The sequence below is a fragment of the Zingiber officinale genome, chromosome 7A, assembly GCF_018446385.1.
Source record: "Zingiber officinale cultivar Zhangliang chromosome 7A, Zo_v1.1, whole genome shotgun sequence".
NCBI classification, from domain to species: domain Eukaryota; kingdom Viridiplantae; phylum Streptophyta; class Magnoliopsida; order Zingiberales; family Zingiberaceae; genus Zingiber; species Zingiber officinale.
In genome coordinates, this window is record NC_055998.1 from 76,944,789 (window position 1) to 76,959,857 (window position 15,069).

General features: G+C 40.1%; 1 protein-coding gene across 1 annotated transcript; it reads right to left on the reverse strand.

Moving 5' to 3' along the window:
* Window positions 1–1,351: 1,351 nt before the first annotated feature.
* Window positions 1,352–3,115, reverse strand: LOC121999444 (uncharacterized protein K02A2.6-like). Its single transcript, XM_042554128.1, has 2 exons — window positions 2,711–3,115; window positions 1,352–1,885 (listed from the first exon to the last, which is right to left on the reverse strand). Exons 1-2 carry the CDS (start codon window positions 3,113–3,115, stop codon window positions 1,352–1,354), a joined length of 939 nt encoding a protein of 312 aa, XP_042410062.1.
* Window positions 3,116–15,069: the final 11,954 nt, after the last annotated feature.

Genomic DNA, 15,069 nt, shown 5'->3' on the forward strand with positions numbered 1-15,069 from the left:
AGTTTAATGTTTTCGCTCGATGGTCTTCCGGCCGGGGGGTTTACAGTCGCCGGTTCGACTCTAGAGTTTATCGTCGCCGCTCGACGGTCTTCCGGCCGGGGGGTTTACAATCGTCGGTTCGACTCTAGAGTTTAACGTCGCCGCTCGACGGTCTTCCGGCCGAGGAGTTTATAGTCGCCGATTCAACTCTAGAGTTTAACGTCGCCGCTCGACGGTCTTCTGGTCGGGGGGTTTATAGTCGTCGGTTCGACTCTAGAGTTTAACGTCGCCGCTCGACGGTTTGATGGAACTCGACCGTTCGGCACAAATTTTTATACCCTTGTGTTCTATGATTCCCTTCCTGCAGCCAAAGGATACAGGAGAACGAAAATATACATAAATGATTACATTGGCACACCTTTCACCCAACTCGGTACGGCTGGAGATGGACAGTGCTCCATGGTCATTCGAGCTGTCACCCGTCTTCATCTTCCCGGTAGTAGGTGCCCGATCGGAGCTTTTCGTCGACCCTGAAGGGTCCCGCCTAGGGAACCTCCAGCTTGCTCACGTCGCCAACCAACTTCACCTTCTTCCACACTAGGTTGCCGACCTGAAATGCTCTGGGGATTACTCGCCTGTTGTAATTCTTCTTTATCCGTTGTCGGTACGCCATTAACCGGACGGCTGCCTTGGCCCGCGCCTCGTTTATCAAGTCCAGCTCCAGTCGTCTCCGATCGGCGTTGTCCGAGTCATACTGCTGCACCCGATCAAATTTGATTCCGACCTCCACAGGAACAACACCCTCCCCTCCATACACCAAGTGGAAAGGCATAACCCCCGTTCCCTCCTTAGGGGTGGTACGGATCGCCCATAATACGCCTGGGAGTTCATCTACCCAACTGCCCTCGATATGGTCGAGCCGGACTCGTATAATCTGAAGGATCTCCCGATTGGCGACTTCAGCCTGCCCGTTGCTCTGTGGATAGACCACGGAGGTGAAGTGTTGCTGAATGACATACCCCTCGCACCATTCTCGGAGCTGCTGTCCAACGAATTGCTGCCCATTGTCGGACACGAGCCGACGTGGAATGCCGAACCGACATATTATGTGCTTCCAGATGAACTTTTTGACCATCTGCTCGGTTATTTTCGCCAGCGGCTCAGCCTCCACCTACTTTGAAAAATAGTCTACCGCCACTAGTAAAAACTTCCGCTGTCCGGTTGCAATGGGGAAGGGTCCTACAATATCCATGCCCCACTGGTCGAATGGGCAGGATACAGCGGATGCCTTCATCTCCTCCGTCGACCGATGGGAGAAGCTGTGATATCTCTGACAAGAGAGGTAAGTGACGACGGTCCGAGCGACGTCTTCCTACAGTGTTGGCCAGAAATATCCGGCTAGCAAGATCTTCTTTGCTAATGAACGGCCGCTCGGGTGCCCTCCGCAGGATCCATGATGCACTTCCTTCAGTATATATTCCGCGTCTTCCGAGCTAACACACTTTAGCAGCGGGCGGGAGAAAGCCTTCTTGTAGAGCTGGTCCCCGATGAGGGTGAACCGGCCCGCTCTCTTTCTTAGCAATTGTGCCTCAGCCTGATCGGACGGGGCAGCTCCGGATCGCAAAAATTCCACTATGGTCGTCCTCCAGTCGCTCGAGAACGCGAGGCCCTCCATCCTGTCAATGTGAGCCACTAAGGATACCTGCTCGATCGGTTCCTGGATGACGATCAGTGTTATCGAGCTCGCTAGCTTCGCCAACTCATCTGCATCCTGATTCTCCGTTCGGGGGATCTTCTGTATGACAACCTCGCCGAAGTTGCTTTTGAGTTTGTCGAAGGCCTCCGCGTATAGCATCAGCCTTGTGTTGTTGATCTCGAAGGTTCCCAAAAACCGCTGAGCGGCCAACTGTGAGTCTGGATAAATTAATACCTTACTGGCTCCTACGTGGTGAGCGACCTGCAATCCTGCTATGAGGGCCTCATACTCTGCTTCGTTGTTGGTTGCATGATAATCCAGCCGAACGGACAGATGCATTCGCTCTTCTTGTGGTGAAATCAACAGAAGACCGATGTCGCTTCCCTGCGGTGTAGCCACATACACCCTCCAAGTGGCTTCGGCCTCGGGGTTCTGCACTTCGGTGATGAAATCCGCCAAAGATTGCGCCTTAATTACCGTCCGGGGTTGGTACTGTATGTCGAACTCGCTGAGCTCGGTTGTCCATTTGATCAATTGCCCGGATGCTTCGGGATTGAGAAGTACTCTTCCCAAAGGGTTGTTCGTCATGACGACGATTGTGTGCGTGAGAAAGTAGGGTCGGAGTCTCCGGGCGGCAAGGACTAATGCGAAGGCAAGCTTCTCGAGACCAGTGTAGCGAGATTCAGCATCCTTTAGGATGTGACTCAGAAAATACACAGGTTGTTCTTCGCCGTCCTACCTTACTAATGCCGAGCCAACAGCATGCTCGGTCGAGGATAAGTATATGCGGAGTGGCTCGCTGATAGCCGGCTTGGCTAATATAGGTAAGGAGTTCAGATAAACCTTCAGAGCTTCGAACGCCCGGTCGCATTTTTCGTCCCACTGGAATTTGGTGGCTCGGCGAAGAATCTTGAAAAAGGGCATGCTCCGATCGACCGTTTTGGAGATGAAACGCAAGAGAGCTATTATCCGACCAGTAAGGCACTGAACTTCCTTCAAATTTCTGGGTGGTGGCATGTTCTACAATGCCTTTACCTTGCTGGAGTTCGCCTCTATGCCCTGCTCGGTGACAATGTAGCCCAAGAAGCGTCCGTTTTTTGCCCCGAACAGACACTTTTGGGGGTTCAGCCTGACTCTGTACTTCCTCAGCATTCGGCAAGTTTCCTCTATATCTGCACAAAGATCCGCCGCTTGGAGTAATTTAATAAGTATATCGTCCACATATACCTCCAGGTTGTGCCCGATCTGCTCCCAGAACACCTTATTCATGAGGCGCTGGTATGTTGCCCCGGCGTTCTTTAGACCGAACGGCATCACGTTGTAGCAATAGGCGTCGTCCGCAGTTATGAAGCTTACTTTCTCCTGATCGTCACGGGCGAGCGACACCTGATGGTATCCCTGATATTCATCCAACATGCATATCCGCTCGCACCCAACCATCGAATCCACCATTTGATCAATCCGGGGTAAAGGATAAAAATCCTTCGGGCATGCCTTGTTCAGATCCCGGAAGTCGATGCAGACTCTCCACTTGTTACCCGGCTTGGAGACCAGCACCACATTCGCGAGCCAGCTTGGGAATTGCACTTCCTGTAGATGGCCGACCTCCAGAAGCTTCTCGACTTCCGCTCGGATGATAACATTCTGCTCCGCGCTGAAGTCCCTCTTCCTCTGCTTCATGGGTCGAGCGTCCGATCGAACATGAAGCTTGTGTTGCGTGACGCTCGGCAAGATGCTCGGCAGCTCGTGCGTTGACCATGCAAAGACGTCGTGGTTTCGCTGCAGGCATCCGATCAGCTCCTCCCTCTGGCATGCTCTTAGGTCGGATGCAATGAACGTAGTGGCCTCCGGGCGGCCGGGATGGATCTACACCTCCTCCTTTTCCTCATACACTAAAGTCGGAGGCTTCTCGGTTATGGCGTTTACCTCTAAGCGCGGTGCTTTCCGAGCGGACCTGGATTCGGCTCGGACCATCTCCACGTAGCATCGTCGGGCTACAATCTGATCTCCGCGGACTTCTCCCACCTGGTCTTCCACGGGGAACTTGACCTTCTAGCAGAAAGTTGAGACGATCGCCCGTAACTCATTGAGAGTCGGTCGGCCCAATATGACATTGTAGGAGGAGGGAGCCTCGACCACAATAAAGTTAGTGGTCCATGTCCTTCGTAGTGGCTCCTCTCCCAATGAGATAGCCAGTCAGACCTGCCCGACCAGAAGAACCTCATTACCGGTGAACCCATACAGGGGGGTTGTCATTGGTAGCAGCTCGGCTCGGTCAATTTGAAGCTGGTCGAATGCCTTCTTAAAGATGATCTTGACCGAGCTACTTGTATCAATAAATATACGGTGAACAGTATAATTGACTATTACCGCTCGGATGACGAGAGCATCGTCATGTGGCACATCGACTCCTTTGAGGTCTCCGGGCCCGAAGCTAATCTCTGGTCCCCGCGCCCGCTCTTGACTACAGCCTATGACATGGATCTTTAGCTGCCGAGCGTGTGCTTTTCTGGCCCGATTTGAGTCTCCGCCCGTTGGTCCACTGATAACCATGATTTTACTATATTATTTTGATTCATATATGCATGGTTTGATGTTATGCTCATAGATAAAACCTAGATTTACATCACATTTCATGCATTGTCCTTATTTTGGACTTAATTGCAAATGATTATATTTTTGTGTTATTTGATGCTAATATTTGATTCTTATTTTGTAGGCATCAAAGGATCTTGGATTTGGATCTATTTGGACCAAATTTGTGCTCGAATCGGAGTTGAAACGAGAAGATCAAACCTTGGAGTTATTTGGACCGTTCATCTACAATCAAGCCGATCTGAGCCATCTGTTGAGAATCTGGACCATCAGACCTAATGAAGATCAGCTCTGAGCCATTGATGAAGATCCGGAAGTTTTGATCCAGATCTGAGTTCATCCAGCCATTGATCCAGCCCGAAACATTCTGGACCGTTCATCGAAGATTGGACAGATCTGGACTATCCAGTGAAGATCTGGTTGATCCGACTTAAGGGAGAGTAGATCCAGACCCTAGATCAAGATCGGCACCTTCAGATCAAATTTTGGGTGGCTTTTCACCGTTGATCAAGTGCCAATTCAATCTCAACCGTCCGTTCAGATCCAGATCTGATTCAAAACCCAGAAGCTACAGTGTTTTCCAGTGTCGATCCTCCACCGCGCAGCTTCGTCCCGTGGCGCGGCATCTTCCGGATTTCGGCCCCTTTCTCTTCTCCAATCAATCTCTCGAGCTTCAATCTCGGTGGAGAGCTTCTCGGTAGTATCATCCCGATCTTCTGGAGCCATTGGAGAGTGTTCTCTCCGGTGGAATTTGGCTCGCAACATCTTCTCTGTTCACCTCAGATTTGGAGGTGTTCCTCCAAATCTGAGCTCCGATTCCCATCAGCAACATTTGGAGGTGGTCTTCCGGTGTTCCTGAGCTCTACTCGACGTTCATCCGCGTTCCACAGTTTCCCATCAGATCCAGAGACCAGATTTTCAGATTTCAGCCATTCTTGGGGTTTTGGGATGTTCTTAGCTCGCCGGGGGTGGTCCGTCGGTGTAACTAAGCATACTTGAACTGAGACGCAGCTGAGATTCTCTACTGAGGTCCAGAGTTGGGTGGTCTCGACTTTGGCACTCTTGTGTGACGGCAGAAGTGAGTAGCTTGGTAGATTGGTTGTAAGTTGGATTGGTTTAGGGTTTATTTCATTTTGTTATTATTTTTTTACAGCTTAGAACATATTCCTTTATGTTTGTTATGGTTTAGCAAGTAATCTAGCATTTCATTTTATAGTTGAAGCTTAATTTATGTTTATTTGATGTTTGGTTAATTGTTTAGTGTTTCAGTTTTAAGCTAGGGTTTAATTTCTATTTAGATCAGATTTAAATGCTTCATGTTATTTCATTCCCAATTTAATTCAATGCTTAGATTAGATTTTATTTCAGTCTTGCTATTTTATTTGTAGTTAATTGTGTTGAAGATGAATTCACTACGTAATGTGACAATGCGTCTTGGATTGATTGTTGGCACATAGTTAGGTTTCACTCTTGCATTATATTTATTTCTTATTCGCTGTGCTTTACTTTTGTTAGATTTAGATTCAAGCTTAAACCCCCAATTCCATATTAAAAACCCCAAAAATGAGAATAAAATACGATCATAAAATTACATCTTACCGTTAGTTCCTCGAGGTTCGATCTTGGGCTCGTTACTACAACATTATTGCGAAGTTAAGGGGTTCAGTGAAAATACATTGTTAATTTGATTTACTAGTGTGACAGACATCACATTATCAAATTTTGGCGTCGTTGCCGGGGATTAATATGCAATGTTTGGTAATTTTAGGATTGTTTTTATTTTGGAAAACTTTGAAATTTTGTTGTTTTGATTGCTTTCATGTCATATATCCATGTGCTTGATTTTATATGTTCCTGAGTCTTCTGATTTTATTTGCTAGTTGTTGTGTAAGAACAGGAAATTCTATTTGACCATGGATCCATATTATCCGTATTTTGGAGATTGGAGTCAGAGTTATTATTATCAGCCTCAGACTGGAATTTATGCGCCTGAATATCAATATGAGGTTGTACAAGAACAATTTGCAAATTCAATATGGAAATGCAATGAAGTTATGCATCAAATGAGAGAGCATCAAGAGCAACAATTTGCGAGGATACAGAACATACAGATTCAGTTAGATAAAATTGCATCATCCATCAACCAGTTGCAAATACAAAACGCTAGTGAAGGGATGGATTGTGGAGCTCTTGTCAGGCCTGACACTGCATCTATGTCTTCACAAGAATTTTCTAATTTAATTTGTGATGATGATGTAGTTATTAAAATTTCTGATTCTACTAATTATGTTGCTCTAGATGTTATTAATGATGCAGGTATTGATGATGAAGAAAAGTGAAGTGTAGGGGAATGCTTACTGGAAGCATTACCTCAAGAATCACCAAAAATAGAGGATGTAAGTGTAGGGACTTGTGCTATGGAGCCAAGCACCCATGAATCACTACATGAAGTTGAACATTCACCAGAACTAGAGCCTGAACCATTCCTTGATGCTAAGGAGGGCACAGAAATCATTTTAGAACCCACAGGTATCTTTGAGCATGATAAGGTTAGTATTTTTTGTGATTCTTCAGAAAATTTAATTGAGGTACCTATTGTTGACTTTATAGCATGTGAAACTCAATTTTATCCATTTGGTTTAGACACTAATTGCATTTCATTTTCTCCTAATCATGTGAGTGTATGGGAGGTGTTTTGCTTTATTGATTGTGTAGGAGAAATTAAGCTTCCAGAGTGGATGCTTACACTGAACCGCCTCAGACCTCCAGAAAGAATTTTCAAGGGAAAAAGGATTAATAAGAAGAATTTGAATAGAACCATGATTACTCCACTTCCGGGGTGGCTTCTTTTGTTAGATCTTCTTCAACCACCAGAAATGAAAGGGGAGTTGGTTTTAATTTTGTTTTCTCTTGCATTTTAATTCGTGCTTTGAGTTTAATAAATTCTTTATACGTTTCTTTAGTTTCATATATTACATTTGCATTTTCCATTTTATTTTCATACCTTGCATTTTGCTTAAGTATACATAGCATGTCTCTTTGAATAAAAATCTCAATGAATTTTTCTAGTAATATTTTTAAGATGGTAAAAGTATCTTAAATTGGACCATCAATTTTAGGTCATTTAACATGATTGGATGCTTTTCTTACATGTTATTGGTTAAAATGGTGGTGGATTCCAATTTGATCAATTGGGCTTGATTGCATATAAAAATTACCTAGAGAGGACCACCCTTAGCCTATACTTCATTACTTTATTTTGTGTGACATGCACTCATAGCAATTGAAACTCTAGAACTTGCTTAGTTTCTTTTCAAAGTTACAATAGCATTTGTGTGCATGAAAATTGAGGATTTTGTCAATTTTGTTCCCCTTCATACTTTCCAATTCAATTTCTTCAAAATTTTCTTTATACATTCTTAATAATCTTTGCTTGTCATTCTTTAATTCAGTTTGGTTGAATTGCTTGATGAGTAAGGATGCACAAGATTTCAAGTGTGGGGGAGAGATGATGAGATGATAAATTTTTGGAAATATTGGAGATTTTGCAATGGTTAATGGGATTGGTTCATTTTCTTTGATTGTGATTTTGTTGGTGGAATTCTTGATGCACTTTGATTTTTTTATGTGAAGGAAGGATTTAGTATTCCTGGATTCTAAAAAAAAACAGTGAAGAAGATTGAAGGAATGCTAATGAAAGACTTATTTAGAGTAGGCTGCAGAAGCAAGAATCTGTAGAAAAGAAGAAATATGTTGCTGAAATCTGATTGTTTATCAAGTTTGTATCAAGATTCAAGGGTGTAGAAGCAAATGGAAATTGAAGATGGCAGAAAGAGAAAGGGAAACAATTCAGCCAGTGTGGTGACAGTGGTGTATCACAAACTCAGAAGCAATATCAAGAAATTGAAGAAGAAGATCTGATTAAGTGTTTAAGTGAAAAGGAACAAATGGAATTGTAGAAATTGAATAATGCAGAATCTGGAATTTGAAACTCATTCACATTGAATTGAAATCTATAATGTACAGTAATGATATGGAATGTTTATGAGGTTTGAACAACAAGAAGAATGGCTTAAGAATCTTTTCTCTAGTTTGAAGTATGGGTGCGACTTTAAATACTGAAGGCTAGGGAATTGTAGTTCTGGAATTAGTTATTGCTTTAAATCTGATAGAAGTTTTCTTGAATTAAAGTTGAATTTGATACTTTAAACTAGTTATGAATTTGTATTCTGATTAATGACAGTAAAGAATTTGAGAAGTCTTCACTGAATTCTGGAAGATTAGGGAAGTTGAGATGGCACACTTAAGTCATTAAGGAATCAGAAATTGATGTATCAATTACCGTTAGTTTTGTACCAGGGTCCTGATCAATGAGATTCTAAGAGAGCATTTAATTTCTCACTATCCTTGATGCTTCAATCCTTTTTGTTCCAAAACCTGTTAGATCCAGAGAATTAATACTTACTACTTCTGCACTGAGCAAACTGGAAAATCAAAACTTCTGTTAGATTATATTTAATTTTCCTAAAATTCTGATACAAGATGCAACTGGAAAATCATGGTATCAATAAGGATCAGCTGGAGTTTGAAAACCAAAAGTTTGATATCAGATTCAATTCTGAAGATCACTTCTGGCAGGTTTCGGAACTCGAATTTTTGAAGATCTAATAACCTTCAACAGTTCCTTGAATTCTAGCTATGAGACTGAAATCTAAAATCATAATTCGAAGGCAATTTCATTTCTGAAATCATTTCTTTGAATCTGATCCCTGATGCAATTTTTGAAGTTATTTCTGGAACTGAAGAATATGGCAGCTTATGATTTCTGAAATTGAAGGATTAAAGTTTAACTGAGGCAGCTTAACTTAGCAAGTTAGATGCAGAAATTTGTTTATCTAAGAATCAGTAAGTTGATATTTTTAAGGAACAAAAGCATGTAACAGATTAGATTACATAAGATTATCTTCATAAAGGGCAAAAGTTTGGAGCTGGAATCTGATATCCAGAAATCAGAAATTGAAGCTCTGAAATTGGAAGTTTGCATTGAATTCAGCAATGAGCTCTGAAATATTAGAGAAGAAGTAATAGAGAAGCTGATGAGGATTAGATTGTTGTTCAGTATCTAGAAAGGAGTAACCAAGACAGCATTATCTGGCAATGTGTGTATCAAAAATCTGCACTGGTACACAATCTGGACAGTAATAAAACTGCACAGATTTGGGTTTTTCAAACTGAGTTTCCGAAAAGCTAAAATGACACCTTTTTGTGCCAAATGATTCTCTGAAATTTCAGCTGATATCTGCAAAGGATTGAGGAGGAAGTGGCTGAAATTATACAGAAAATGTAGGAAGGGAATTTAAGATTGTTGTGCAGAAATGCAGAAGTTACAGAATTTGGAATGAAGCAGAAATGCATATAAGTTAACGTGCAGGAATGTATTAGAGTATGTGATGAATTTTTCGATTGGAAGAAATTGAAGGGAGAGCTAATTGTGATTGAATGCTTTGAGAATAGACTTTTGGAGGTTAAAGCTTTAATGTTTGGCTGGAATTTCCAAGTAGATCAGAAAAGAAGAAAATGCATAAATTTCTGTACATAAAGCAATTCTATGCCATTTTAGAAATGAGTTATAACAAAACAGAGTTTCTAAAACCTGGAAATTTTGGAGGATGAATTGATACAGATCTTAAAAGACTAAGTGAAAATGAATTGGAATTTTTGGTGGCTAAATGATGACTAGTTGGCAGAAAGTCAGGAAGCTGTATAGAAATTCTGGAAACCTGCAAGTTCTGTGGTACAAGGTGTTTACAGCCATTGGACCACTGAAAAATTATAATCCAGTTGTTTTTTGAGCATTGTTAAATGATGATCTTGCTTCTCCATAGTTTACAAGGGCTAAGACTGAGAAATTGGATGCAAAACAAAAACACAGAGCTGGGAACTAAAACCAGAAACCAATTCTGCCATTTGGGTTTTGAACTGATTCTGTTTTTGAATAAGCTGTAATTGCTGAATGGCTGCAGTTTTGTGAAATCTGCAGAATTGTGTCATCTATTATAAGTGGATTACTATATAATTGTCAAGTTCTATTTCCATACCAATTCAGCTGTATTCTTTTCCAGTTCCTCTCCTTCCTGTACTAAAGTGTCCTGTATTCAGCAAGTTGAAGCTGTTTGTGATGTGGAAAAGTGAAGCTGTGAATTGATTTTAAATGTTGTGTGCCAAAATTTCTTTTGAAAATAGCAGGACAGTAAAAGATCAAGCGGAGCACTTGGTTTTCTGAAGTTTTCTATAACTTGAAGCATATGACTACTTTGAGTCTGATTCCTAGAACTAGAGTTCTTGAGTTGAATTTCATGAATCTGATCTATCAATTTCTGAAATTGAGTTGCTGAGATACTTTTTTGTGAGCTAGGGAATAGCTTCAAATTTTTGAAAGATTTGAATTTCAAGGAAAACATAACAGAGAAAAAAATTATGATTTGCTAAATGACTGCAGCTTTGTGATGTATCAGTTGTTATAGGCTATATGCCAAGCCCCTATTGCAGTTTCGTGATCAATGGAAAAAACTTGGTAAAGTTCACGATTACTCACTAATAAATGGTGTTACCAATTGTCCAAGTGTTTTACAGATTTAATTTGGATCAATTTAAATTCTGAAATCTGGAATCTGGAAACTGAGTTCACAGTTTCTGGATCCAGGAAATCAGGAATTCTGGAATCTCATTGCAGCACCTAATGATATTTGTTGAAAGATGAAATTTTTAGAGCTTGAGTTGGTACTATTGTGAGTTTCAATTTTGGATTGTAGTAGGAGTAAATCATGAGTGCTGAAACTGCAGTGATATTTGAAGTTTTGAAATTAAATTCTAGAATGCTGGAATTGCAGTGCAGAATTCAGGATTTTGCTGTAATTTTGACATCAAAATTTTGGTTGCTACTTTAACCATGTGACGTTGTGCTACTGCTAAGGAAAAATACAAGAGATTTTAATATCAGTTTTATTCTGAATTGGAATAGTCTGCAGAAATAACCTGCAAAAATTTTAAAGTCTAAATATGTGAGTTGCAGAAATAGCTTTGAATTGTTGGTTTTGGAGCTATGATTGATTTTACAAGTGTCTGATGAAACAACATCTGCAAACTCAGGAATCGTATTTCTAATCTTGAAGTTACAGTAGTAGTAGCATTGAAACAGAATTTTGTGAAGCTTTTGTTCTTTTATTATCATTTGTTGTTTCTTTCTTTCTCTCCAATTCTGAATATGAATTCTGCTGGGATTTGTTAGTTGAATCTCTGACAATGGTAATGGAATCACTGATCAGATTTGAAGCTGTGATAATGACAATGAATTTCTGGAAATCTGTTTGCAGAATTCAATTTCAGATTTCGGAATATGCACTACCAATCCTATTTTGTGTCACTTTCTCTTATGAACTTCCTAGACAGTGACTAATCCAAGTTAAATGTCCAATTTGTAATGCTATTTTGTTCATGTTGTATTCGAATATGCAGAGAAAAAAAAATTCTGCAGCAGAAACAAAGAAAACAGTGGTTTTTAAAGTGTGTTAAGAATTGGAAAGCATGTGGTTCTTTATTGTCCGAGATGGTCATATTTTAAGTGTGGGGGAGGGACATCTTCTTCATGATTTGAGATTATTTTTGAGTTTCAATGTTGAAAAAACAGTGAAGAAAAAAAAATAGTGGCAAAGACTAAGTGTATCAAATGAGGAGATAGAGTATCAAGATTCTTTATTTGCCATCAAATTGAAGGGGAGATTAGCTTAGTCTTTTGAATTGATAAAAACAAATGGTATTCATATCTTTTCACACCAAATTAGTCAACTCATCAAGTATATTCCTCCAATACTCTCATTCTCTCATTTTCTTTATTAATACCTTTTCTTTTGCTACTACATTCATGTCAATTGTTCTTCTTGCTTTCATTTCAATTCTTGTTGATGAAATCCTTTTGATTCATGTATGCTATGTTTATAGTGGTGGAGAATTAGAAAATAAGCAAGCTTATGGTAGTGAAATGTTGTGAGTTGCATTGAGTGAGCTCCACTTATACACATGTTTGAGTGTGAGAGATAGATTAGGTAAATTCCTTGTGAGATGTAACTTGCTTAATTTTTCGATTGGATTGAAACTACCATACCTACTGATTATTGTTTGAATTGTATACATGATTGTTTGTGATCTTTAGATGGTCTTAGTTAAATTCTTTTTACTATCTTCTAGGTATTGCTAGGGAATTATGGAGATGATTTTTAGTTTTCTTTACTTTCACGGGACGTTCAAGACTAAGTGTGTGGGATTTGATAACCATGATTTTACTGTATTATTTTGATTCATATATGCATGGTTTGATGTTATGCTCATAGATAAAACCTAGATTTACATCACATTTCATGCATTGTCCTTATTTTGGGCTTAATTATAAATTATTGTATTTTTATGTTATTTGATGCTAATATTTGATTCTTATTTTGTAGGCATAAAAGGATCTTGGATTTGGATCTATTTGGACCAAATTTGTGCTCGAATCGGAGTTGAAACGAGAAGATCAAACCTTGGAGTTATTTGGACCGTTCATCTACAATCAAGCCGATCTGAGCCATCTATTGAGAATCTGGACCATCGGACCTAATGAGGATTAGATTTGAGCCATTGATGAAGATCCGAAAGTTTTGATCCAGATCTGAGTTCATCCAGCTATTGATCCAGGCCGAAATATTCTGGACCGTTCATCGAAGATTGGACAGATCTGGACTATCCAGTGAAGATCTAAAGAGATATCTCCGAAGAGATATCTGGACCGTTCATCAGACATGGAGTGACTTTATCTAAAGAGATATCTCCGAAGATATCAAAGGAGATAAAGGACATGAAGGTAGTTCCTTACGCTTCGGCTGTCGGAAGCCTAATATATGCTATGCACGAGATCAGAGATCTATTTTGTCGAGGGCATAGTTAGCAGATATCTAAGTAACCCTGGACAAGGACATTGAACTGCAGTAAAGCATATATTAGTACCTTAGAGGCACTTGAGATTATATGCTAGTTTATAAGGCAGTTAATTTGGTCCTTGTGGGTTGCATAGATTTTGACTTCCAATCGGATAGGGACAATAGTAAGTCGACCTCGGGGTTTTGTGTTTACTTTAGGAGATAAAGCCATAAATATGAGGAGTGTTAAGCATTGGTACTTTTTCAGACTCCACTATGGAAGCTAAGTATATGGCAGCCTCAAAGGCAGCTATAGAAGCTGTATGGCTCAGATACTTCAAGATAGACTTAGATATGATTTCTGGTTTGTCCAAAAGATTATTACAATTTATTGTAATAATAATGGTGCAGTAGCAAATTCGAAGAAACCATAAGTCTATAAGGCAAGTAAACACAATAGAGGGCAAGTACCACCCAATACGAGAAATCGTATAAACAAGGAGAAGTTGTTGCTGCCTAGATTGTATCAGGTGATGACCTATAGACCCTTTCACTAAGGTCCTTAAGGCAAGAGCTTTTGATGGGCATGTTGAAGGGTTGGGAATCAGATGTATGGCAACATTTATGGCAGCATAGTCTTTTAGTATAAGTGGGAGATTGTTGGAGTGTATACTAAAAGCCTAGCTTTTGTATATACATTTATAAGAATCACATTGGTCAAGTGTCTACATTTGTATATACCAAATGTAGATGTTCAATTAATTTATATTGTAGATAACATGGTGTGTGGTGTCACACACAGAGGATCATGTTATCAGTACCTTATAAATTATAAACAGTTGCTCGCGACTAAGATAGAAAGGAACAAACTATCAGTATAGTCGTAGTGTAATTAAGTATTAGTTTATCTTAACTAATAAATTACACTGATATACTTTAAGTGTATTGAGTAGGATCATTTAGGTAAATTCTTTTTGTACTGACTTAGTAAAAGAACTAAACCTTAGTTATTATGGAAGTGTGTACTCTTAATCCTAATATAATAACAAGCACATATATTTAATATTTATTTCTTTGATTTATCAAAGGGTGAGGTTTAGCTCAATAAATCAATATGCTCGATAAGTTCAGAAATGATATTACTTATAGTGTGTGTTGTTGATTATAGAAGGAATATGTGTCCTAGTTATATAGGTTGAGAATGTCCCCAAGAGGAGCTCATAAGGATTGCCGTGTTAAACCCTGCAGGTGGACTTAGTCCGACATGACAATGAAGTTGAGTGATACTACTCTTGGAGTTAGATATTAATTAAGTGAGTTGTCAGTAACTTACTTAACTAGTGGACATTCATAATCTTAAACACAGGGAGACTAACACACTCATGATAAGAAGGAGCCCATAATGTAATTTGGGATTGGTGCGGTAGTGCGGTAATAACTCTTTAGTGGAATGAGTTGTTATCGATGAATTTGAGTTGTGTGTTCGGGGCGAACACGGGATACTCAAGCTCATCGGAAGGCCAAAACCAATTTCTCCTCTAGATCCCTGTCGTAGCCTCATTATAGCCTCAAGTCCATCCAAATGTAAGGCTCTTCTTGGTGTCCAAGAAGGGGGTCGGACCATTGCTTGGTGACCAAGCAATGGCCGGCCACATCCTCTTGAAGGGGACGGCCCTATAGCTTGGTGACCAAGCTTGTAGGGGCCGGCCATAATAATTCAAAATGGGAGGGTTGTTTTGAATTTTTAAAATCTTCTCTTTGTAGAAAACTATAAGTTTTAAAAGAGAGATTTTAATTTTTAAAAACTTTTCTTATTTGAATTAGGCCACATATTTAAATAGAGAGTTT

Coding starts and splice junctions, on each gene's coding strand:
- LOC121999444 (XM_042554128.1), bottom strand. CDS start 3,115: ATGGTTGGGTGCGAGCGGATATGCATGTTGGATGAATATCAGGGATAC. Junction 1,886..2,710: donor TAGAGGCGAACTCCAGCAAG/GTAAAGGCATTG, acceptor CCAGACTCACAG/TTGGCCGCTCAGCGGTTTTT.